The 27,376-nt window shown below is 41.3% G+C and overlaps 1 protein-coding gene across 2 annotated transcripts in view; it reads left to right on the top strand.

Moving 5' to 3' along the window:
* The first annotated feature begins 966 nt into the window (after positions 1-966).
* Positions 967-27,376, top strand: part of slc4a3 (solute carrier family 4 member 3) — an 89,694-nt gene continuing 63,284 nt past the window's right edge. For both annotated transcript variants that reach the window (XM_072685591.1, XM_072685594.1), the window contains exons 1-2: positions 967-1,207; positions 25,473-25,626. In XM_072685591.1, coding sequence (XP_072541692.1) covers positions 25,573-25,626 — 54 coding nt within the window. In that variant the 5' untranslated portion in view covers positions 967-1,207; positions 25,473-25,572. The remainder of the gene's footprint in view (positions 1,208-25,472; positions 25,627-27,376) is intronic.

Below are 27,376 nucleotides of genomic sequence, written 5' to 3'. Positions count from 1 at the left end.
AGTGATGCAGGTTGTCTTATATGCTTGGCACTGAGGCTGATTGAAGCTCCTCCAGAGCGTTCCTGTTCTAGTGGCCAATGCTTTTCTGTGGAGATTATGCAAGCTGTGTGGAAGCAACAAAACACCAGTGTCAGAAATGGGTTGTTACACTCACTAATTAGCAGAGCTGTCTGGACACTTTTTCGGACATTGTCTCTGCTGGGCAATTTCTTCAGTAGCACTAAGAAAGTAGATGACAGTTGAAGAAATGAGTAAATACACTAATCAGCCATAACATTAATACCACTGCCTAATGTTGAGTAGGTTTCCTTTGTGATCTGGCATCTGAAGATGTCCTGTGGTATCTGGGACCATCACGTTAGCAGCAGATCGTCCTGTAAGTGGTAAAGTGGGTCATCCATTGATTGCATCAATGAGCCTTAGGTGCCCATGACCCTGTCGTCACTCACTGATTGTCCTTTCTTGGACCACTTTTGGTAGGTACTGACCACTGCAAACCCGGAACACCCGACCCAGAATATCCGCCTAATGTTTTGGAGATGCTCTGACCCAGTCGTCTAGCCATTGCAAAATGGCTCTTGTCAAAGATGCTTGCCGATTTTACCTGCTTTGGTCACCTTCATCACCCTCAAGAACTGAGACTGCACAGTGGTACTAATGTTATGGCTGATCAGTGAACAGCAACCCAATACATCAGGAACAGGTGCTTGGTGGTTAACAACCAGGTGTAGGTGGGCGGTAAGGGGCGGAGCCAAAGCCAGTGTAAATTGAATTGAATCGGATGAATGATTCGAAACCCGGTGGATCTGACACAGACTCACGGTCTGAGCTCTTTTTCCCGTCGTCCAAAATACAGGAGGGTGGAAAAATGAATCAGTTGAATCATTCGTTTGATTCCGAAAGTTCGATTCACTGAATCAGAAGGTTCGAATGAATCGGCTCGGAGAGCAGAATCGTTCGATCGAAGACTCGAACTTGCCACCACTGTAAAATCTATCGCCCCGAGGAAGAGGAGCTAGCCCACCCCGCCCTTGCTCGCGAGGCGGAAGATAGACGACCCTCGGCGTCACGCGAGTTACCGGGAGGAGGAAGAAGAGGAGGAGGAGGAGTAAGAGGAGGACAGACAGCAGCTCTCGGTATGGTCGCTGCTTGACCGCTTGCCTCGCGCACTCGTTCCGCCAGGGCAGCTCCCCAAAAATACGCACAGGTAGGCCGGCCGGTCCGCGCGCCTCGCACAGCACACGGCAGGCAACATGCACGCGCCGTAAGGTGCAGACGCACTGAGGCGTCCAGTCCTCACTGATCCGTTTGCTGCTCAGTAGCTTCATTCTGCAAAGCTAAGCGCGGTGCACGGATACGAATGGCTTGCATTGTAGTATAGAGTGTGTGTGTGTGTGTGTGTGTGTGTATGATGCATGTGTGTATCCGTAAGCAGCAGCATCAGCAGCAGCTGCAGGAGAGACCCTAACCAGTAGCCCACAGCCACACCGATTCATCCAGCCTTGCTCTCGCTCTAGTACGATGCGTGCAGGGTTCTCTTGCCAGTGCAGGGTTCTATAATCCTCACCGTGCAGCCTGGCATCTCGCGCTTCAGCCTTCAGTTTGGCCACAACAAAGGCCATCGCCTTCCTCTCGCTGCGCGCGCGCGCGATTCTCCTCTCCGCCGCGCACTGAAGGGGTTAACGCAGCATCAAGCGTCTGATGCGCGCGAGCGACCGCCTTGCACGCAAACCCTAAATTAATCGTTGTTTTTTTTTTAGAAATGCTGCGCGTGACTCGTATGCAAACTGTAGCACAGTCGACTACACAATACAGTGCCTTTCTCCCATAGACTCACATAGCATAGCTGTTCTGAGGTGTTGTTAAATCTCTGAGGTTAATGGTCTTATTGCAGTCCTGTTTGCATTGCTTTCCTAATTGCATTGCTAATTTAATTGTTGTAGTTAAATCTGGTGTTTTCATGGTTGTATAGGGACTAAAGCAAGGTCTAAGACACTAGAGATGGCACTGGTCTGATATTGGGTATTGGTATTGCAGTGATATCAGTAGAAAATGCTGGATCAGATTGTAGAAAAGAGAAGAATCAATCTAGTCCAAAACATAAAAAAATCCCACATTAAACCTATACTCTGCATTTTACTCTGCTCATACTGTACCTTAGGATTACACTACTTTACTGTGTTTCTATACACAGTTAATTTGTACAGTTGATTTTTCCCCACACCTCTAAATTTCCAATGCATCTCATATATCCCTACTGTCCAATGAAAAACATGTATATCCGCACTGTGTGATTAACTCTGGATGAATGGACCAATAGAAACACTCCAAAATGACTTGGAATAACATTATTTTACACTGATATCCAGTGAAAGTTACGCAGGTTTTTGGCTTCTCCTGTAAAGTTGCTATTTTGGAGATGCATGTTTTTGATTGGACAGCGACGATATGCTCTAAATGTGCACCCCTGCTGACGAGTGCTTCTCAGTTTTGCTACGTTATGCAGTACAAAAGATATACATATTAGGAGGGGTCCTGGTCGAGGTTTTTACCCCAGGTCCGATCCGAGTCTCTTAATGCTGACTGGTGGTCGAGCCGATCGGATCTTTGTGTTTCTATAAATACAGTAATACAGCATAATCAGACTAAGCTTTTAAAATGACTGCTTAAACTCTGTAGTGTTTCATCTTTTACAGTCCAGTCTGACTGACCAACCGGATCATTCAGCTCCCACTTCCTTTACAACTCAGCAGTCTAATCACTTAGTGTGTGTGCATTAGCTTTAGCCTCCTCCTCGGTTCTGAGTGCGCCAGACAAAGGAGCGTGGTTCTCTCGCTGGTAGAACAGGGCATTTCCGCCATAGTTTCATTTCTCACCAGGTGTAAAAATGGGATGGGAGTAATGTTAGCTCTTCAATATGACAATAGCCGTTTTCTATTGCTGGGTCACGTTTACAGCGAGGCTCTAAGCTAAAGTTTTCCTCTTCCCGGAACTTTCCATTCCACCTTAAATAATGCAGCAGTTACACTCTGCTGTGGAAATGTACACAGTATAACTGCGGCACTATTTAAGGGGGACTGGAGAGTTAGGATTAGAGGCCAACTTTAGCTTTGTCTTGGCTGCTAACTGGTAACGCCACTGCACCTATCAGTTCAAATACAGCTCTGTTTTGTTTTACTCCCTGAAATAATGTCACAGATGAACTCTGTTCAGGGTAGTATTAAAAAAAATTAGACGTTTTTCTGCAGCAGATGTGGACAGGTCTATTTTTGGCACCTAGAGGAAGCTAGATTGCACTGCAGCAAACCTAAGGATCGGAAGTGGATCTGACCCTTAAAGCCAAAACCCACTGAAATGCCTGGATTGGCCCCCGATCCCGAGGCACTGGATTGGATCTGGGCATCTCTAATATGTCTACATGTAAACATGACAACCCTGTCAAGCTGATTTCCAGAATCAAAATGTGTGAACATTCATGCATTCAGTTACATAGAGATCAGTCATTAAATCTCATCTCCTCAGCAACAGGCTAAAAGGGTGTATTAATCACACCATACACTCAGCGTCACACAGTAAACTGCAGTTACTGTGGTTTTCCCTATTAAATTAGTAGTGTTGGATCAGTGCAGTGCAAGTGTTTAAATAGGAGTGGATACAGCGGATTTTCTGCACATTCAGAAGACACATACTCACAAGTCGGTGATCTCTCGGCAGCCGTCCAGCGCTAAAACGATGAATAGATAAATCACAGCAGCACCGATCAGGCTCATGCTAAAGCTCAGTGGATTTTGTACTCACATGCATGACACTAAACCCAATAAAATTTAAGAAGGATCAGACGAAAGCACTGCATCCAAAACTGAGGGGGTAGTAAGATCTTCTTAACCAAGAGCTTCAGCCTGACCTTAATGCCAGAAGGCATCATTCTGTACAGCAGTCTGCTGTATTAAGAAACTACTGCAAGAATTTCCACTAGAATCTTACTGTAATTCTGTTGGGTGTTGGACTAGTTTGAGCATACATACTGATGAGCCATAACATTAGTACCACTGACATGTAAAGTGAAAAACATTGTTTTTTCTTCATCTACAGTGGTATCTGTCAAGGGGTAATAAATATTAGGCAGCAAGTGAGCAGTGAGTCAGTTCTTGAAGGTGATGAAGGTGTTAATTCATCATTAGGAACTGAGACACTTTGACAAAGGCCAAACAGTGATGGCTAGGCCACTAGGTCCAAACATCTTCGAAACATCAGGCAGGTCTTGTGGGGTTTTTCTGGTATGCAGTGGGCAGTGGCTGCCAAAAGTGGTCCAAGAAAAGACAACCGTTGAACTGGCCACAGGGTCATGGGCACCAAAGGCTCACTGATGCTGTACACCACACCTCTTGTAGTGCCAGATACCACAGGATGCCTTTAGAGGTCTTGTGGAGTCAAGATAAGTTGTACTAATGTTATGGCTGTTTGTAAATGTATATGAGCTTAATATAAGCTTAATAGTTTTTGAAGAAATACATACTGGATCAGTATCGACTAATACTTAAGGTTACAGTGTTACAGAATCATATCATATCATAAAAGGGAAAGCAACATCATGCCATTGCTTTTAAGCACTTATCATCTTCACTCCACTCTTCACAACTGTAATGTACTGAAATGCTAGACTAAAGATTAGTTATGTGGCAGTAAAAAGGACCACAATAGATTTGGCTATAAATTCACATTTCAGCAATATTATATCTACTATTTAAATAAAATACATACTGAATGTAGCGATTAATATCTCTCCACTGTGATGAATCCAGTTCATACACATTTACGTACACAAGCCCTGTGATGTTGGTTAATTGCTACATGTAAGTACCCGGCTGTAGTCGTTCCTCTAGTGAGAACAGTGCAGTGTGCAATTTCTCCACCTTCTCTGGACGTCTAAGGCCTTCGCATGCTTCTGCTACCCACACATTTTCCTAAATATAGATCCATACGTCAACACATAGGGCAGTGTGGCTTTAGGGTAAGTGTGTGGACAATTATATACACACTCCCCCGAGTAGTAATGGGCACCAGAGGCAGTCAGTGGGCTAACATCCTGAAGCCCCTGAGATGGCTGATCATTAGTTTCATGCTAGTCCAGATAAAAGAGGGCACAATTCATACATGTAGTTTAACGTGGCCTTCAGAAACGAGTGTTTGGCGATATACAATATATGGACAATAGTATTGGGACACCTGCTCATTTGTTGTTTCTTCCTAAATATAGGATAATTAAAAAAAAAAGAGTTTATATTATTCTGCATTTGTTGGAGTAACTGTCTCTACTGCCCAGGGAAGGCTTTCTACTATATTTTGGAGTACTGCTGTGGTGGGATTTGATTGCATATAGCAACAACAGTTTTAGTGAAGTCATGCTCATTCCCAACTCCCCACGCATCCCAAAAGCATTGGATGAGCACCATCCAATCATTCCAGAGAACGCAGTTCCACCTCTCTACAGCTCAACACTGGGGCTTAGTACTCTTACAGGTTCATGTTTTCTATATGCAACTTAAAGTAGATGACTACATTCAGTAGAAAGGGTGTCCACAAACATTTGGACATATAAAATTGTATTATTGGGGCTGGTGCTGGTGTTATACAGCAGTATTGATGTATTGTTTTAGTGGTATTGATAGAGAATAAACATTACTGGTGTTCCTTAATTACTGCTGGATGTTATGGGTTTTCTGGACGAAAAGGTTAATAGCTAAATATATTAAAACTAAATAGTAAGTTTGCATTCAATAGATGTTGTTTCCATCTGGTTAATGTTTACAAAAAGTTGCAAGATGTCCTTTGGTGCAATATTTAGCAAAGACAAGAGAGCAAAGTAATGTAATCAATATAACCTCTGTTAAGTAAAGCATTCTTTTAGCAAACACTACCAGCAATCAAGAGGAATTGGTTCAGTAAAGTTATTAATACAAACTTTATCAACTAATATCATAATATTAATAATTTTTATTAATTTTGTCCAGCACAAGTAAGGAATTCCAGTCCTAGATGTGCTTGTCCTACTCGAGAGCTTTCCTAATGTGTACCTCAGTGTTTTCTATGAATTTGGGCTTGTATTTTTGTCAAAACGTCTTCAATTATGTATGAGATAGTAATATGTTTAGAGATTCACTATAAAATCAAAAGGAATCAAAATGACCATGTGAGTATTGTTCAGTATTGATTCTGCTGCCAATAGTTTAGACTCATAGGCATAGTAATGGAAATGGTACTGCAGTGATGAGACTGTGTGATACAATAGCTCCACCTGGGCTTAAAGGGTTTTCTAAAGAGGGAGCCTTTATGCTGTATTGATTATGGCTCTGGGGATATGCCTTGTTTGTAAATGTAACAGAATACAGCAGAGGAACACGGATATTAAGGATTACAGGCTTTACTTTTTATCCTTCTTCAGATTCTGAAGGACTATAAAGGCACTGCCACATATAACTTGTCTGGTGTGGACCAAACAAAATTTTTCTTTAGTCTTTACACTTTGATTCTTACCAAACCACCCAAACATGGCCCACCAAAACATGGCCTGTAGACATGGCCTACAAATATGGCCGGGTCTCAATCTTCCTATTAAATCCTATTATATTACTCTACCACCCCAGGACACTTACAGGATGCTGTATCTCTCAGCTTGTAAGATGCATGTGAAAAATGTGCCCCGTAGGAGTGGCTTACAGCGCCAATTCCATTTCCCGGCTTTAGGGGGAGCTATGGAGCACATGCCAACTCCTGTGTCATGCTGCTTTAAGTTTTCTATAGATGCTTTTATGTCTTGCAGCATAGGCTGTGGCTGATAATAGCAGATACATACAATAACAGTACTGCCAGTTAGTGTTCTCATGCAAGTGTGTTCAGCTGATGTTGCATTAGCAGTGGTTAAAAGAAGTGGTTGGCTTGCTTTATGTGGCTTAGAGGAAGCACAGGGCAGCCTTCACCCTACCAGCACTGGGAAAATCATGTAATAGAGTGACTTCTAGCTAGGTTCTAACTGGGTGGGAATTGGAAATGACTTCTTGGGAATTGGGGGGGGGGTGGTATAAACTAGGTGTATAAACTTCATGCATTATTGTATTAGCCCTCCCTTTCAGTATTCTAATGATTTTCTGATAGTAATTCTGCTGATATATTGGTTATCTTAATTGCATTTAGCTTTGATTACTTTTTTCTTTTTGAGGCCAGTTCATTTTTAAAATAGGAGTACCTTCCTACACTGGCTGTCTGGGTCACTTCTGCAGCCTGAGGGCGATGAGTTGTGAGTCATAAGCTCTTCGTAGCACCAGCAGTCTGCTTATTATGCCGCAGTACACGTGTCACCTGGTGGCTTGTGTGTATGTGATCATACAGTATCTTTAACATTTGTGTTGTCAAAAATGACCCATCATTACATTTAACAATAGAGGAAACCGCCTAAATGATTGCTTAACATTTTATTTGTGATTATCCTAGAGTGACCCCAGCGTGAGAGAAGGTGGCACATAGTCTTTATTCATGCTTTCATGACATACTGTACTTTCTTAAGGTTATTTGTATTTATTTATTTATTTACTTACAATTTTACAATTTTCCACCCATTTGGAAGGCCAGGTACAGTATCCCCATTAATGTGAACTCCCCTATCACTAGCAATGCCCCCCAGGACTCGGAGGGTGAAGACTAGCACATATCTCCTCCAAGACATGTGAAGCCAGCCACCGCCTCTTTTTTTTTTTCAAACTGCTGCTGATGCAGCATCCTTAAGCAGCCAGTGCGTTCGGAGGAAAGCATGACTCCACAGCTCCTATACAATAGCTAAGAGACACCTGTGCTAACCAGCATCACACTAGGAGTGATGTAGTGAGGAAGTGCCATCAACCCACCCCTGAGAGAGCAAGGCCAATTGTGCTCTCTCTGTCTCCGACTGCTGATGGCAAGAGGCATGACCCAGGATTCAAACCAGCGATCCTCAAATCTTAGTGGCAGTCTTCAGGTCATTTTCAACCCTAGGCCCAGAATGTTAAGGCTACACAAAGGTTAATGTGTCTATTTTCTTTAGTAACCATGTTCAGGCCAGAGGTGTAAACCCAGTGTTTACTGCAAGTGAACGCTGCAACACTTTCAGTTCACGTAAATGATTGCGATAGTATGTTCTTATGTAATCCTTTGGTTAACGAGGTTTCAGCGCAGCTCAGACCACCACACCGCCCAGTCCCTGGTTTGCTAGCTACACGATATGGCTAAGAATGGCTGTTCATGTCTGTAAATGAAATAGAATCATGTGGGCTTTGTTTTCAGTGTTCAGCTGTTATGGATGCGTTCTGAGCGCTGTCCAGATAGCGGGATGCAGAGTATGTTGAAAGCACTTACACACATTTAGAGTTAGCCTGTTTCAGCACGGTCAGGTTACAGTACCACAGAAACAAATGCTTTTAGTGTTTCCTCTTCCCTCTGGGCATTCATGGATGTTTTGATGTTGTTTAACTTCACCTATTTCAATTTAGAAACTGACAGCAGCTTGTGCTTTCTTTGAAAGGATGGAGGTTGCAGTCATTATTGGAGATAACATGAGCATGGTGTTGTTGGAAGCAAACTGATAGATTTGATCCAACATGCAGCTTTTCATTTTATTCTGTGCCTTATTTGCAAGTTGAGAGAAGAGGTATTTAGATATGATATATATTGTTCTGTGGAAATATACACATATCCTTCACGCAATTCAAAGGTTTGTCATTTGTTTACATCAAAACAAACAGGAAACCGGCACACATGCACACTAGATCATGTTTCTATGCAATGCAAGTCCAATGTAAAAGGAATTGCTTACATACCTGTGTAATTCATGATGTAATTGTGTAATTACCTTTACATAAAAGCACCACTTAGGATTTTTATGGTGTCACAGGTTTTTACAGTCATGGTGTATGGTTGGAAGCTCAGCCCACCTCTGAATTCCAGTCTCTAGAGTTGTACAGTAGCTCTATAAACCATTGACTGCATTGACAGTCTGTTTAAGCCGTGACCTTCTCCCAGTGGACACAGAAATAGTGTGGAGTATCTTAAAGTGCACCAGGGAACTGAACATCCTAACCCTAGACTGCCCATGCAGTTCATGGTAAAAAGACTGAAAAAAACATGGGATAACCATAAAAATACCACACAGCAGTGCTGCCAGTTTCCAGCAGTTGTTTCGTTATTTTTTTCTGAACTAAGTGATGTGAATATTTATTGTGCACCTTAACTAACAGTCATGAAATGTTGATGCACAAAGTTCCCAATCCACTCACACAGTCACTTTTAACTTTTCTATTTAACGATAACTTGAAGACTCTATGGAAAAGACACTCAAAAATGTTACAAAAATTTGCAATTTATTATTTTTTCTGGGAGATATGACTTCACATTTATGTAAAAGCACCAGTGGATATGTTTCTTTCACTTCAGATGCCGGTCCGGTAATGGAATTCAATGGATTAAAGATACCAAAAACCAAGACTACTCTATCATACCACTACTGTCATGCTGTATCACCATAATATTTACACTTATACTGTATTATTAGCAATAAATGACAAAATAGATAAAAATGGCAAGTTGTGAAGAAATTTCATGATTCTGTGCTCCACATCGGTCAGTGCAGTGCCTTTTGTGACCAGTAATGAAAGTTTTGGAAGTTTTGGTCCACATTCTTGCAGTGTGAGTGCTGCTGCAGTTTGCTGGAAGCAGCATGGTATGATGCATGTGTGAGTATGAGCGAGAAAGACAGAAAGAGATAGAGAAAAAGATTATAAAGCAAAACTTAAAATAGTTCTAGATTCCATAGGTTTGGGACTTCAGCTCCCATATAGAGACTGACCTGATTTAAAATAGCATAAAATAGCTTTCTGACCTCAGGCTCACTTTGGAGAAAGCCTAGTTGAATCCATTGCTGACACAGATGACACACGGCTTGTCTAGTTCTTGTAGAGAAGTATTTCCAATTAAATAGGACTCTCTGATGCAGATAAACATGAACCTATTGGCACTATGCCTAATGCCAGGCTAGGGCTAGAGGGCTATAAAGCCCCCCAGCATTGAGCTGTGGAGCAGTGGAGCTGTGTTCTGTGGAATGATGGTGCCCCATCCAGTACGTTTGGCCTGAGTTGAGGGGTGGTGATCATCCAACATCCTGACCTTACTAATTCTCTTGTCATTAAATGCAATCAGATCCTCACAGCAGTGATCCAAAAGGTAGCAGAAAGTATTCCTTGGATCACAATTAGAGACAGTTGCTTCAATAAAAACAGGATAAACACTTTTTCAATACCTTTGATTTCAAAAGAAACAATGAATGAGCAGGTGTCCTAATACTTTTGTCCATATGGTGTATAATCAGCGTAACTGAATTTGCATGCAGCCTGGTAAATGTATAGTAAATGTATAGTAATTGTATAATAATGGCATATTGTACCACGTTAATACTGCGAAACAAGAGGAATGATTTTTGATGCTGTTCTGTTAAAACTCCTGGACCCGGAGGCTCAATGCACTCATGCCGATGGAGCACACTGAAATTGTTCTTTTCAATCAAATGCTTTTCTGTGATTTCCTGAGGCAGAGCTCATTCTGTATATAGCCCACTTCATTTCTTCTTCCTAGGCTGAGCAGAGGGGAGCCTTTACCATGAACTCTGTGACCAGTGTCTTGGCTGGGTCATATGGAGGCCAGGCCAATAATTGGACTTCTCCTCTATCATTATCACACTGTGCAAAACAGAGCTGCAAGGTCACAGGCCTGACGACGAAGTGTCCGTGTGTTCAGCTGGCCTCAGCTGGTGCCGTTACTGCATGATGGAGTGGGTGCGAGCGCGCTAACCCATGCATCACTCAAGATGAACTGCAGCAGCCGCTAAGCTGATGGAGGGCTTCCGAGTGCATGTAGAGGTGCCGTAATCCGGGATGTGTAGGCACTGTGCTGTCATCACACCTGTTAGGAGACTCCCAGAGGCTTCTGCAAACTGTGAATATCACACTCGTACCCTTGAGACCAGTTCAAGACAGCAGGGTTGGCGCGGAGGGATGCACAGCATTTGCTTTGGTGTTTGCTGGAGTTGATGTCATACACCAAACTAAAAGGCCTGTGTGGTATGTCTGTACAGCATTTGTATTTATTAGATTTGTCAGGTATCCTGATTGACTGGACGAGGCAAAGTCACATAGTATGTTAAGAGACCAGGGCATGAACACACACAGTGGGGAGTATTAACAGAGTATTAACTAATAGGAAAAAAAAGATTTAACCAACAATTTAACCGACATGGGCAAAATTACATTGATTAGAGGTTCTGAATAATTGTCTATTAATTAATAAACGGAAAGGTAACAGTATTATATCATCACTGTTAAGAAAAAACCCTGTATCTTCATTTTTGCAATTTTACCTCTTTGAAGTAATGTGAATCTGGCAGTTGTTCTTTACATTGTGTCCAAATTTCACAATGAATGGACCAATAGAAATGTTCCAAAATGGCTTCGGAATATAATCTTTTTACACTGACTTCCATTCAAAGTTATGATTTTTCCTTCTCTAGGAAAACTTGCCATTTGGGAAATAGAAGGTTTTCAACTTGACAGCGATAATATGTGGTTAAGAATCTATGACACCTATAAGGATGTTCATATATAAAAAGTTCTCAGATATACATTGCATAATCCAATCTCAGCCATTCTAAAGGAGTGGGATCAGTCTGCAGTGGTGGTGAATAGAATGAGACGTCTAAAACGATTAATATTACTACAAAAGACTAAACACTGTGCGGAAGTCAAAGACCAGATCTTATTAAACCCTGTATCTACTCAAAACAGCATATCGTTGCTGTCTGATAAAAACCTTCAAACCTTCATGTCTGATAAAAATCTACAAAATAGCAACTTTACAGGAAAAGGGAAAAGCATAGAAATAAAGATATTTTAACTTTCAACTGAAGTCAATGTAAAAGGATTTTATTCCCAGTCATTTTAGAACATTATTATTGGTCCATTTGTCATGAAATTCTGACCCCATGTAAAGAACAGCTGCCAGGTTCACAATGTAAGCTCCCCAGACAAAAAATAAGTCACCTTGTATATTTAAGGTGGTAGAAACTTTGAGAAAGATAAGGTGGTAGAAAGATTGAGAAGAGGTGGTACAGTGCAGTGAAGGTCTCGTTGGATGTGTGGAAAATGTGTGGAGGCACAAAGCAGTTTATGATTGGCGAAAAGGAGTTTGCATGTAGGTGTGCCAAAGGCCATAGTAGTGAAGGAAGTAGCTGAATTTGCAGGTGTTTTGAAGCATACGGTCATACGGCTCTACCAGCAGTGGCAAAAATCCCAGTCCAAAGTATTGCTTTCTCCCAAACGAATTGAGTGCGATTGAACTCTGGTGGAGAACACCAGCAGCTTCCTTTGCTCAGTAAGAGCTTCTTAATAATCATCTCCACGTCCTTTCAGACCCACAGCATTAAGCCGTCTTCCGTTCTTGCTGCAGAAGGATGGACAAACACTTGTGAATGTTATCAGATCTGAGGTGAGAAAGAGTGGAGCTTGATTTTCTCCTCTCTGGCAGTTTTGGTCCACCATCTTTGCATTTCACCAACGTCTCCATTTCTCTGAGGCTTTTAGTACATCCCTTCTTTCTTTTGACTTTCTCCTCCCTTATGGAAGTGGATCTAGGGGCAGTGGTGGCTCAGCGGTTAGAGCTCCGGGCTGTCGATAACAGGGTTGTGGGTTCGATTCCCGGGCTCGGCAAGCTGCCACTGTTGGGCCCTTGAGCAAGGCCCTTTACCCTCTCTGCTCCCCGGGCGCTGGAGTTGGCTGCCCACCGCTCTGGGTGTGTGTGTGTACTCACTGCCCCTAACACATGTGTGTGTGTGAGTGTGTGTTCACTACCAGATGGGTTAAATGCGGAGGACACATTTCGCTGTACACTGTACAGTGACAAATACATGCACCTTTATCTCCTGAAATAAATAATGTAATGACTGTTGCACTGCATTGTATTACACATTATTTTATGGTGGTTTTGTGAACCAGTTCCTTTTATGAATACAACCATGTTACATGCAGGGCAAAATAACCTCCAAACAAATCATATTTCTATCAAATTTATGACAATTTCACTACTATACGTGTTGCTTATACAATTTATTGGTTCATTGGTTGTGTTGGTTTGTGTATGAAGTGGATCTATTTGTGCTGTAGACTTTACGACCCCTGGTACCCATCACTTCCGAAAAACTATAATGCACAATTTAACATCAGTCTACTCTAAATGACTTTGTTTATGTCTGGACATTTCAGAACTGTTGCTGTGTCCCATTACAATTGGCTCACACAAACGTGGGAGACGTGTCCTGGCAAAGCACAGAACAGATAGCTTGGTTACCCTGTCAACCAGTCATTAACCAAGTGCCTGCTATATTAACCGCACATAATGCCTGGAGCTCTGGGGACAGAGTTGAGCGAGAGCAGTAGCTTTATTTAGAGTATGGTGGCATGCCTGTCATTAGCCTGTGGATGAGCTTTATTTAGATAACTCCTGCTCTCTGCATTATGGAGAGGCCAGGGAACGCTGAAACAATGGCCTGCTGGAGTCGAGCTGACAAGCAGATTCCCCTGTGGATTCCAGGCTCCTTATCTCATCGAGCTTTTCTATGCACTGTAAGAAGCATTCAAGCAAACAACGGTCACTGGCGTAACTAAGCTGTCCTTCTTGTTGTGAGATAATAGCATCACTATTAGAACGAATAGATTCTCAAGGACTCTTAGAGGTGGACTCTATAGCAGTTTCAAAAGGCTAGCGGCAGAGAAATTTCTTGGCCACAGGGGAATCGTTTAAAACCATTACCTGAATCTGTCTTCGCTTTCACAGCCTAATTGTTGGTGTTAAGAAGCCATTAGTATAAACATTTGACCCAGCAGACTGGAAAAAAACCCTAAAGTGCCTAATGTGTATATGGTAGATGATTTAGAATGGGCTTTAAGGTGATATGTGAGCTCCAGGAGGAAGTATTTAGCTTATTTCCTTAGCATGCACATTTACAAGGCCATTAATAAATGCATATATCTTGAATGATATATCTCTGGCCAGTCTATACAGCTAATCCTGCTACCTAAAGAATGCTGTACAAATGATCTTAGGCCTTTACCATACTAGAAGTTGTAATAGTAGAGTTATAATAGATAAAGCTATAAAGTTAAAGTGTAATCATAATGTGTTTTTCTCCCATAATGCAACATATTGTAGATATCTGAACTACACTATATGGACAAAAGTATTGGGACACCTACACATTACATTTTATGATTTTATGACATCCTATTCTAAATCCATAGGCATTAATATGGAGATGGTCCCCTTTTGCAGCTCTGACAGCAGTTTTGGAGCTCTGTAGTTATTGAGTCAGCAGAGCGTTGGAGACTTTTCTGCACTATGCTCTGAGCTCAGCACTCTGCCCTGACCCCGCTCTGTAACTTTATGTGGTCTGATACTTCGTGGCTGAGTTGCTTTGGGTCCTAAACGCGTCCACTTTTTTCAATAACCACTCACAGCTGATTGAGGAATATTTATGAGAGAAGTAATTTGTAATGGCTGCTCCTGTTACAGAACCACACTGGAGTTCAGTGAGCTCTTTAGGACCACCAATTCTTTCACTAATGTGTGTAAAGGCAGACTGCATGGCTAAGCACTTGATTTTAAACAGCTGTTGAATTGAGACTAAATGAACACCTGAATTCTATGATTAAGAGGTGTGTCCCAATATTTTTGTCAATGTAGTGTATCTCTGTGTTTTCAGTTAATGATAAATGGTGAGTTTGGGAGGCGGAACATGTTAATGTTATTAATTAATGGTTATTATTATTATTATTATTGTTATAATTATTATTAACACATGGCTTGGCAATTTTTTCCCAGATGTAGTTGACATATGTTTGAGTCCCAATTTTGTTGTGTTTAGTCACCCAGATCTACTCACCCAAGAGGAAGCATCTGGCTTATTCCCTCAGCATGCACATTCACAAGGACGTTAATGAATACATTCATCTTTAGTGGCTGCCGGCCTGCGCAGCTAGTCCTGCCCTGTAGTTTAGTGCTGGAGCTACAATGCAAAAGTTGCTAACTACCACTAGAAGTCACCCAAACTGTCTCCATAAATACAGGCCCAGACACTTCTCTCAACCTGCTCAGACCACAGTCAGGTCTTCATTAACATCACACAAGCTTAGTAACAGTGTTGCACCAATGCTGATACTTTATCGGTATCGGTGCCGATACTGGCACTTACACGCAGTATCGGTATTGGCAATAGAGAGCACTGATTCCATTAAGCTTACTGACGTCCTACTTTTTTTTAAAACATAGAAAATTTTGGTTTGCCTACTTTATGAAACCAGAACATTTTAACAACCAGTAAACAGCCAGTCTTGAATAGTTCTTACCATTAAACAGACTTTTAATGGAACTTTTAGCACTTTTTCTTTTTATGTGGTGTTTTTTTTCTAAACATACTGAAGTTTAGTATGATTTTACATAGAGACGTGTACTTGTAATGAAATGTGAATTTTAAACACTAAATAAAAAGCTGTTTGGTCGAGCTTAGCAAGATTATGCTTACTGCACTGTGACAGTTTTTCAAATGTGCAGATACTCAACCAGTACATGCTGTTCTTTATAAGGATTATCAGGATTTATAGCCATCTATCGAATATTTAAGTCAGAGTTAGTATCGGTGTCGGTACTCAGTGTTGGCAGGTATCAGTATCGGAAAGGAAAAAGTGGTATTGGTGCATCCGTACTTATTAATGTGGATTAGAGTACTGTTTGACTTAACTGTGAACTTTACTACGTAGCTATGCCATGAATGATGTCTAAAAGTGTTGCTATTTGTTAAAGTTTGCGGCAGGGGTGAGGACTGGACTATCGGTTGAACTAGGGCACACAAGATTAAGGGACAGTCACAGCACAACCTTTGTGCTGCTCAGCTGAATGGAAAGAACAGAATTCTGCATCTTTTTTGACTGAACACAATAACACAATTAAAAGCTCTTCTTTTATGCCAGAGTACTGTTGTGGATTCTGAGACATCATCAGCCGCCGATTAACTATTGCCTTTACTTTTGGTAGGCCTTAAAATAAGCACCAGTATAGTACTCTAGTCTGTCCTGTGGCTGACTTGCTGTTAAACATAGGTATGCAAATGCTTGTTTATCTGTGCTGCTAATTAGTTGTGCATGTCCATGTCCACCTACTGCTAGCTCCATATTGAGAACACTTGGCGAGTGGCCTGACTTCATGGAAACTGGAAGCAATGAAAGAAAAGATGCTGAGGCACTGTGGTAAATATGGTGTTTGTAGTGAAATTTTTAATGGTCTTAATATTGCGATGTGGTTTGGCCCAACTGCCAGACTAAAGTATGTGTCTTATTGACGTATGTCCCATGATAATAGTGGGGCACAACAGCATTGTCCTGGAGCACATGCCTCAATAATTGGGTCCCGCTGGACCTACGTTACACTGTGCCGTAAACTCCTTTAACAAGCCTGAGCAACCAGCAGGTTGAGAGAGGTTTTGAGCTTGTACAGTGCCTTTATTGCAAACCAATATGCTCTTGAAGTACACTATGTAGACAAAATTATTGGGACACCTGCTCATTAATTTTTTTCTTCCAAACAAAAATAAAAAAGAGTTTATCCTTTTCTTATTGGAGTAATTATCTCTACTGTCCAGGCAAAGCTTTCCACTAGATTTTGCAGCATTGCTATGAGGATTTGATTGCATTCAGCAACAAGATCATGAGTGAGGTCAGGATGTTGAATGGTTACCACCTCACCTCATCCCCAACTCCCCAGCTCATCTTAAAAGTATTGGAAGGAGCACCAACCATCAGTCCAGAGAACACAGTTCCAGTGCTCCACAGCTCAATGCTAGAGGGCTTTAAACCCGTCTAGACCATTTGGCATGGGGCCAGAGAGTCTATTGACAGTACTTCTCTACAGGGACTATACGAGCTCTCTGTGTGTGTGTGTGCATTTGCACATCCGTGTCAGCAATGGGTGCAACTTAAAGTAGCTGAGTGCATTCATTATAAGCGGTGTCCACAAACATTTGGACATATTGTGTACAATATTGTCTATTGGGTTATAAGTTCCAACCAGCTTTGCTCACTGTTTGGGAGGGTTTTTCACTGTTTCTTCCTGGCAGGTTTGCTCCAGGTTGCTCAGACTGATTAGCTGAAGCTTGTGGGCTGCCGTTCTCAAACAGTGCAACAGTTATCATGAACTAGTGCACCTTCAGTGCATCTCAGCCAGCGAACCCTGTAGCTCTTTCAAAGTAATTGCTGGCCTCTTTGTGGCTTCCCTGACAAGTCTCCTTCCTGCTCTGATGCTGAGCTTTTAAGGAACGACCTTGTCTAGACAGTGCCTCTGTGGTTTGATGAAGCTTCCATTTTCTTACAATTGACCCAACAGAGCTCACTGGGGTCCAAGCACAATGGATAATAGTTTGCACCCCTTTGTGCATATCTATTAACTTTAGCTTCAGTTTCCTTAGAATGATCGTTGGTCTTTCATATTCACAGTCTGACCAATGGTATGGTAATGAATCACAGGTAGAGGCATGTCGTAAGCCCCATTGTGTTCTCATTACAGCAGTATTTTACATGTTTGTACTTAACTTAAATTGAAATTTGTCTTGTAAACAGAATATCTAAAAGAGTCATTTATAGCCCAGTCTGATGACTTTTAAGGAGGTTAAGGTACTTTGCAATGTATAAGCAATGTATAAGGGTCACCATAGTTCACATCACATTGTCAAGAAATACTGTGGATATTAGTAGTTTTGCCTATGATTTATTTTATGTTGAGGTTGTTTGTTCAAAGTTTAGTATTCTTTCATTAAGGTTGTCTTTAATGCATTTCCAGTCATTAAGTGTGGCATAATGTTCTTTGGTGTGACAGAAATAAAAGAACCAGGAACTTGTTTTCAGATGTACAAATATATAAAAGAAAAAACCAAACAGTTGAGTATTGCATTAGGGAGGATACACCTGAATACTCACCACTCATATGAAACTTTATTCATTTTATTTATTATTCATATAATTGTATTTATTTACTAATATCATTATATTGTCAGCAGTTTTGCATTTGCATTTGTTAAAAAAGTCCTGGGAAATCAACAAGTCATGGGGAAATAATGGTAGTATTTATAATTTCATATTAATTAAACAACACTATATGGAAATAAGGGTTTAACAGTGAAGATACATCTCTCTCATGATTTGCATATTATTTTTAAAACACCAAACAACATTTTTATGGTGCAGTTTGTCATGACTGGCTAGGTCAGACGGGTGAACACTCGCAGGGATGGTGCGATGCAAGATATTTAAGTCTGGAAGTCCGTGACATGGCATGAATAGAGTGTCAACTTAAAAGTCATGAGGAGAGCCTGCGGGCTGTGGACCGGGACCGCCCCTGCGGCGGGCGTGGCAATGCGGACCTCACACAGTTGAGTAAAAATGTTCAAAAAACAGTGAAAGCATTGACAGCGTTAGTTTCCTTAAACTTTCAAACATCAAATTTCACACTGCAAAAAAAAAAAAAAAAAAAGATAAGTGGCTGCCTATTTCTCAACTAACCATATACAGAAAAGAACTGGGTGACTATTGCTTTCTAGTGCTTACTCACAACATTAGTGTTAAATTCGAGAAGCAAAATGTAGACACCAGTCTTGTATGTGTAATTTACATTTTTTTACCAGATATTTCCTTTAATATGAATTAAAATATATTCATATTAGTAATATACCTAAGGGTTAAGAGAACAAGATGGTTACATGTTTTTGTGATGTGGAGAAAGGATTGATGCCTGAAATTTGTATTTCATGTATATTTATATATATTTACCAAACCCAAACGTTCGGCTGTTCATGTCGTATGATTTTATGAGTGACTTGAGCCAAACTCTCTTTACACACTCATATCAGCAGTGGGAACTCATGCTGACACCCCTTCATAAATCATTTGTAGTTCTCCAAGGGAGAGTAGAGGGAGGAGGAAGTGAAACTCAAGCGCCGTTCATACACAGGAAAAGGTGCTGTAGCTGTGCCTCCATTTTTAATTTGGCTGTAGTCAAGTCCAGCTTGCGCCACTGTTGATACCCTGAGCTGCTTGAGGCTGAAGATAGGCTTGAGCTCTAGGGCCTTCAAGCAGAGAAACAAACACGGACTAGGAGGCGAAAGTGACTGAAGACTGGGTAACATCCAGGAAAACAGTTCTCAGGCTTTTGACCTGCCCTCTCTCCTATTGCCCTGAGTAATTACAGACCAGAAATCCCCGGCATGTTTACATGGACGCAAGGCACCTGTTCCTTTCCCAGGCGAAAACCAATCAGATCTCTCTGCTCTTGGTAATGCTGAGGTTATTAAGTGCTCCCAAGATGCCGTGTGCGCACATTGGTACATTAATAGCAGTTTTCCACTTGGGTTAATTGCAGAAGGCAAATGAATCATTTGAAAGAATCGCCTGGCCTATAAATATGCTTGCTAGATGGTATCCCTGCTGTGTGTATCTGCTGGTGGCATTGAGAGATGGGTGAAAGCCTGAAAAGAGCAGCTTCCTCCTAGATCCAGTTCTGATGGGAGATGCAAAGCGGGTTTGAAACGAAGACATGGCGGCTTGTAATGGAACGTTTTATGTAACAAATTCATTTGAATGAATGAATTCAGTGTCGTATTTGGAAATGTTTGGGAATTAACCAAATTCCGTCTTGGCCTAATAAATTCTTGGGGTGTAAGACAATATCGAAGTATCAGAGTATCACACTATTAGGTTTTGCAGTACTGCATTCAAAAAGCATATGATGGGGCATTTTTATAGTATGACAGATTTCGCCTTGCTTACAGTATCGCAGTACGTCGCAGTGTATTGAATGGTAAACCCCTGTATCGTTATGTGTATAATATTGGCAGGTTCTTGCCAATACACAGCTGTAATTGTTTCATAAAGGCCTAATGATTCGTCATTTCCACCATATCAGCCTTATTGGCACAGTTGTGCTATAACCAGCTGAGAGTCACAGAGTGCGTTTCCACGGCACCGACTGTATAGCCTATATATATATATATATATATATATATATATATATGCACGCTATACATGTATGTTATAGATTGTCATCTGGACTGGCTGGCTTTTGTTTGTCACTGATGATTGGCTTACTGAGCTCCAGCAGTTAACTTGCTTAAAGGCTGTGTTGTTGGCTGCTGCCACTGCCACAGAAACAGAACAGAAGCAAGACATGAGTCACCAGCAGCAGTGCTCCCATCAGGGCTGTTTATCATACTGAGAAAGATGACACACACACACATACACATCTCACACTCACACACATACTCATCTACAAAATGGTATCTTTATAAGAAATTGAAAAACACATTATTAACTTTAATATAGATTAATATAATGAGATTTTATTCCAGGTCATTTAGAAGTGTTTCATTTTAATCCATTCATCAAAAGATGTAGGTGAGCATTATGAACACAGAAGCTGTGCTTTCAAATGGTGCAAAAAAAAAAAAAAGAAAGAACAAAAATTATGAGGTTTTGATACTTCCTGGCTCGGGTAATACCGTGATCACAAATGTGTTTTCCTGCGAATTCTCCAAATGTGGGTATTGGGGGGCTGTATTTACTGCAGCCCTTTAAGGGTCGCAGCTGAGGCCTTAAGGTTAGAGAAGTGGGTTAGGGAACAGGAGGTAGCTGGCTCAATCCCCAGGGTCGACATCCATGACTGAGGCGCCCTTGAGCAAGGCATCAAACTCCCAATTGCTCCCCTGGCACTGAGGTGGCCTCCCACTGCTCTGGGTGGGTGTACTCACTGCCCTATTCACTAGTGTGAGTGTATGTTCACTGCGATGAATGGGTTGAATGTGATAGTCTTAGCAAGAATGGCTATGCATACATACACACTCTGCAGTGCTCACTCTAACGGGGGAAAGCTGTTCCATAGCTGTATATTTTTCAGTGAAGTACTGTTTATTTACGTTATTATGACTCGGTCAAGGATCAGGCCTTAGCGGAATTTGAGAGTGGGCTGTCTGCCCAGACCCTTCGCCAGACCACACACTGGACAGCATAATTGTATGATACAGTATATATGTATTATTTATCTGTGGGGGAAATATGGATTCAGGGGTGAGCACATGTATATAAGTAACATAGAAAACATCAACTAAAACACTAAAAGTTGATTAAACCTGAATCTAAAAGACACAAAACTTACCGATGCCCTGTTAAAAACCAAGAGAAAAGCTAAAGCTAAAACAGAACGACACTCACCCTCTTCTGGGGTAAAACAAAGCTAACAGTAGTGATGGTAACTTCGAAACCCAGCTTTGAAACTGAATCAATTCACTGGAAATGCTGTGTTTCGACAGATTGCTTCAAAGTAGAGCTGGGCAATATTTTATTATATTGACAATACTTTATTGTATCGTGATAACAATATGCTTACGGATGCTGTTGAAGCTTATGGAGGATACTGTTAGTGCTTAATAAACACTGATCAGCTGCAGGTTTCTTTACAAACCGTGTAATTAGACTGCTTTTATTAGATAAAGAGCAGCAGATGTTGAATAAAAATCACTCTACTCAGTCTGGGGGAGAACCTGAATAGTAGTTTTTAAGGATCTGTCCCCACTGATGTTTTTAGTCTGTGATTACATGTATCATGATAAATATAGTGTATCGCAAAGAAGTATTTAAATATTGTGATATAGTATTTTACCATGTACCATGTCCCATGTACCAGCCCTACTTTAAAGTCTTTATCAATATGAAAAGGACACATGACTCTCCTAGGAAAAAGTTATTACGTTACACTGTTCTGAAACGTTTGCTTAGGAAAGTCCTGGTGCTGAGTTCATGATGTTTTGACAGAAAATGATTTTAAGTGAGAGTTGTCTCTCTGATACCAAAACACATGACAACATTGCCACACCCTTACAAACTTTATGCAAATTGATGTAATTATTTTCTGTGGATAAAGTCCCAATTTCTTTGTCATTGTCATGATGTTTGTGAATGAAATGGAAGGATCTCGTAACAAAGACCTAGTAGATCTACTGTTTGAGATGACCATGAAAACACATTTCTTTCAGTTGTTCTCAAGATGGAGGTTGTTGCTTTGACCACTTATTGATCACCAGATGTCACTGCGGTGTGATGATTTCCAACGTATCTTTTTCCAAATGAGTTGTTTTAGTTGCTTTAGTCTCTGAAAAAAGCCCCACTTATGCCATCACTATCTAACAGAGCCAGTGTGGATTGCCGGGTTGGTCTGAACAGGATGTTCTTCCAGATCGTCAAAGGGCAGGAGCCATGAATGCTCTCCTTAGACTGCTTATAAAGGATAGCTCCCCCCTGGTGGCCCTTAAAGTGAAGAGGTACACCTAAAACTTGCTTGTACTTTTAAATATGCAGTCTTGCTTTTTATGGTAAAACACTGTGGTTCCAACCATTTCAACCAAGCAGGAGAGCAGATATAATGCAGTTTAAATATGAAGATACATAATACTTAATACAGCATAATTATGAACAGTAACATGTAAAAAAAACAGTGTGTTACTATTTACTTTAAATTTCACACACATTTTTAAATTGTACAATATTTTGGAATAGGTGATGTAGCCGTATTCAGACGCACCATAGGCCCAAATGTTTGTTGAGACCCCTTTTAGTGAATGCATTCAGCTATTTTAAGTTGCACCCATTGGTGACACAGATGTAAAAATGCACACACACACAGCTCGTATAGTCCCTGTAGATAAGAATTGCCAATGGAATAGGACTCTCTGGAACAGATAAACATAAACCTATTGGCATCATGCCTAATGGCAGGCGTGGGCTAGTGGAGTATAAAACCCTCCAGCATTGAGCTGTGGAGCAGTGGAACTCAGTTCTCTGGAATGATGTTGGTGCTCCATCCAGTACTTTTGGGATAAGTTAGGGAGTTGGGGATAAGGTGGTGTGGTAATCATCCAACATCCAACAAAGCAGGATAAACTCTTTAAAACGTAAAGACTGTAAAGATTTCAGAAGAAACAGGTGAATGAGCAGGTGTCCCAATATTGTTGTCCATATAGTGTACAGTGACTCATCATTACATTACATCATAAAACTACAGCATAGATCAAATAGAATAAAAATTGTTAAAAATCGGATTGCTGTGCCCAATTACCAGTTATGATCGTGTATTCCTAATACACCAACACACACACACACCCACACACACACAAAGCACAGGCCATAACAGAGTGACGGTGTGTTGTGTGTGTGTGTAATGTGACCCAGATTGGCTGGACTGGAAATAGGAGCAGATGCTCAGCAGGCTGAGGAACTATCAGAGCCTTACCTTTTCTTGAGTGTGCCATCAAACGTTGTGCATGTCTGTGTTCCCTCAACGTTAGCTTGGCCTCATGTTGAATTGCCATAATTCTTTACGCTGATGAATAATGCTGGGAGAGAATTGATTTGTTCTGAGTTTGTCTGCCAGACTATTGTAGTTAATCTTGCTGGGACCCAGCCCTAGGTTAGCCCTGGCTCGCAGGTGGGGCCTAAAGCCAGACACCCAGCACCTGGCCAGGTGTGATCTGTGTTTCGCATAAACACACGGACTGAGAAACAGCTGTGTGAAACTGTGTAGTCTTACAAAACACCTCAAAACTTAGGAAGTGCTGATATGGGAATTGTTGGCTGATCATGGTGTCCATTATTTGTACTAGGAGGGTAACGACCCACAAAAGTCACGATTTGGTTCACACCACTGTTTGGACATCATGGTCCAATACAGCAAACCCCCCCAAATGTCATTTAGTTACAACAGAAGGTCGCACGAGTTAGTTAGTTAGTCCACCTAGTGTCATATAGCACCCCTAGGGTAGTTGGTACACCCCAAAATGTGTGAACCTTAGCATGTTCATAATTAAGTTATGGACTTTTTTTAATATAGAGATGATATCAATAATAATATTGTGTGTGTGTGTGTGTGTGTGTGTGTAATAGCCAATTATCTTAAACCTCTCGTACCCAAAGTACTCTCCACTTATCCCATGTAATGCTCCTGACACTGGAAGGGTGAGGACTGACACATGAGCAACCAGCCAACCTCCTTTTTCCAAATTGCCGCTGAAGCTAGCAGACGCCCATGCTAGCTTCTTTACTCTAAAGTAAGGTGGGGAAAGAGAGAAAGCCATCTACCCAGATGAGAGAAAGCCCAATTGTGCTCTCTCGGGCTCCGGCTGCTGAAAACTTCATTGTTCTTGATAATCGGAAGGGTGTGACTAACAGACCTATCCACTACAATTCCCACAATACCGTGCAAATATAAGATTTCTTGATAATGACTCACAGCTTACATTTTCTGGGTGAAACTCACTCTTGTGAAATGCAATTTGCAATCATCAATCTTCATCCACCACATTAACGTTATTCATGTAGTTGTGCAAAGCAGTGTCATCTTCAGATACCACTGTTCTGATTGGATAAAAAGCTTACTTGTCTTTTACTCAGGTTTTATGCATATGATGGTGTGTTTTTTAGACTATGACAGTTTTCCTAAAGTTTAATATAAAAAAAATCGCAATATCTAATTTTGCTTATAGCATTGTAATATATTTCCTATATTGAATTGTTACCCCTGTATTGTGATACATATTGAATTGGCAGTTTTTTGTAAATACTCTTTTTTGTAAATACGCCCTAATGGTTCAGTACAAATACACATACTGTTACCTCCCAATTTGCACTGCCACTGCCAGCATTAGTAAAGTGTAGAAGCTGGTTCTACATAGACTTAACTGCATTAAAAAAGCAGTGAAATTTGTTGATGTCAGGCTACAAATGCAGTAAAATATTTCAAGCAAATATCTGATGATGACGATATGTTTCCGATATTATCGTGCATCCCTTAACAAAATGGGCACTACTCTCTTCATTTTCAGAACTGAGTGAACCCAGAAGTCAAAATAGCAAAAGTTAGATGAGAAATTATTATTAGTATTATTTTACATCCCATTTCAGTGATCATAAGCAAAGCCATTTCATATCATCAGTGTGTCACAGCAGCTTAGTAACAGACTTCAGACATCAATGTGAACCATCAAAGCACAGAAAATCTGAATTGAGCAGTAAAGCTTGTAATGTGAACGCAGCCAAAGTGGGAGCTAATACACTTCTTCAGATGACAGCTGGTGTTTTGCCGATGACTGTGCACAAGGGACTAATATCCTCTGCTTTTGGTCAATTTGATTTGGTCTGAAAAGTGTCCTGTGTGACACCAGGGGTCTGAGCCACATGGCCTTGCTCTCAGGATTGTTTGTGCTGTTGGCTCTGGCTATCGAGGAGTCTCTGCAGTGATTGTGTGTATGTGTGTGCTTGCAGGTTATGCCACCCCACAGGCTGACTGGAAACCCAACCGTCAAAGAGAAGGGCTGATCTCAGACCCCCCCACGCTCCCGCTGCTGTGCCCCTCCCTGTCCCCATGGCGACAGGAGGCCATGCCCCCGAGACAGATGTGTTGATCAACCTGCATCAGGTACGACATGAATACGTTGAGATGTTACTCTCATTAAATGTAATTATTTAAGTGGAGTAAATTGGCAGTTATGCCATAACTTAATGTCGGTAGAAGGACTACGCCCAAACTCCACCTTCTGTATATATCCTTCACTTATGTGACAAACAACACCCACCTCCACCTCGTCACCTCCCTTCTCCTCCAAGGCTTACCACAAGCTACATGGAGGGCTCAGCTTCAGACTCCATTTACAAAGCTCCCCCAAACTCTAGCCAAATGTCCTCTGAGTTCACCTCCCTGTCTAGCCTTCCAGGATGTGGTACATAGTAGCAGATTATAATAATTATTATTTAGCATATTATAAATTACATTTAGCACCAGAGCCCTTTAATGAGGGGCTGAGGACTGAATCATTGAAGCATATAAATGAGTTATCGTGGGTCTATATAGAACCACTGCTTTTACTAAAGAGAGCAGTGGCTGGAGTGGGTTATTGATTATAGGGTTGAGGGTTAGATACTCCAGGTCAGCTGGGCTGCTATTGCTGGTCCCTTGAGCAAAGCTCTGTGCTACAGGGGCACTGCGGCATGGCTAATGAGAAGAATTTCACTGTACTGTACAAGTGTATAAGGATAGCCCAAAGATACATTTACATGTATGACATTTATCTGCTCATATCCATAGCCCACAGAAGTGCTCAGTGGTCCACTCAGGAAATAGCCCTAGCTAGTGTAAATAGAGATGCCTCTAAGCTTTAGAGACTGCTAAATGCAAAAGTCAGTACGGGGACCAAGAAACAAAAGATGCATGAATGCCCAATAGCTAAAGACAAACAGCACGCTGTACAGTACACTGCTTCCTAAATATAGTATCAGTGTCTGCAGGAATAAGACACTTAAGTACAGTCACTAGCTTTAATAAGTGTAAGATAAGTTCTCCAATTAAGTGCTCTTGACAGAGATGGATCTGCAGGCCATGCTTGAAGAGCAAGTTCAGACACCCAGGGGAAGTTCGTTCCACCACTTTGGTGCCTGGCCAGAGAAAGGTTTGGATGCCTGTCTTTCGTGCAACTATGGATCTTAAAGGATGGTGGGTCAAGAATCCATCTCAGGTTTTGACCATTAGCATCAGATCCGGAAGATCCGGTCCATTTAGGCCTGAATCAGGGTCGGAATCAGGGTCGGAATCGGGCTTGAATCGGATGCAGGCAGCTTTGGGAAGCTTTTAAAGGGAACACACTAAAGTAAAGACATGGCTGAACTTCAGAACATTGAAGGCAAGATGTGCTGTAAACACAAACTACATTTTAGACCCACAAAATCAAGACGAGAGTCAAGACACTGAGTCAGGACACTTACTGATGTTGCTTTTCACACTCAAAGCAAAATTGCGATGGATAAGATGGATTATGTCGGTTAGCTAAATCTTTTAAGGGCTAATCTCTTTTTTTTTTGTTTCTCCGTAAATCCCTCTTTATTGCCACTGTGGTGACCATAGCAGAGGTGTGGATCTGAGGTGTCTGGAGAAATTGCTGGATGAAAAAAAAAAAACGTACAGATCCAGCTATCTGTATGTTTGGCCTCAAAAATTGATTAAGGAAAGGGATCAGGGCTGCGTGGATCTGCCAGGTTGTGATGCCTTTTCTCCAGTCTGGTTCGTCTCAGCCAGGTTAAGTGATACTCAGTGGCTTCTGTGTAATCATGTCATCCTGAGAGTGAGTGAGAGGCTACATTCATGCTGATAAAGTGGAATGACTCAAATATCTCCA

The sequence above is a fragment of the Salminus brasiliensis genome, chromosome 8 (assembly GCF_030463535.1).
Source record: "Salminus brasiliensis chromosome 8, fSalBra1.hap2, whole genome shotgun sequence".
NCBI lineage: Eukaryota > Metazoa > Chordata > Actinopteri > Characiformes > Bryconidae > Salminus > Salminus brasiliensis.
Note: the sequence above shows the minus strand (reverse complement) of the source record. Positions and strands in the feature narration are given on the sequence as shown.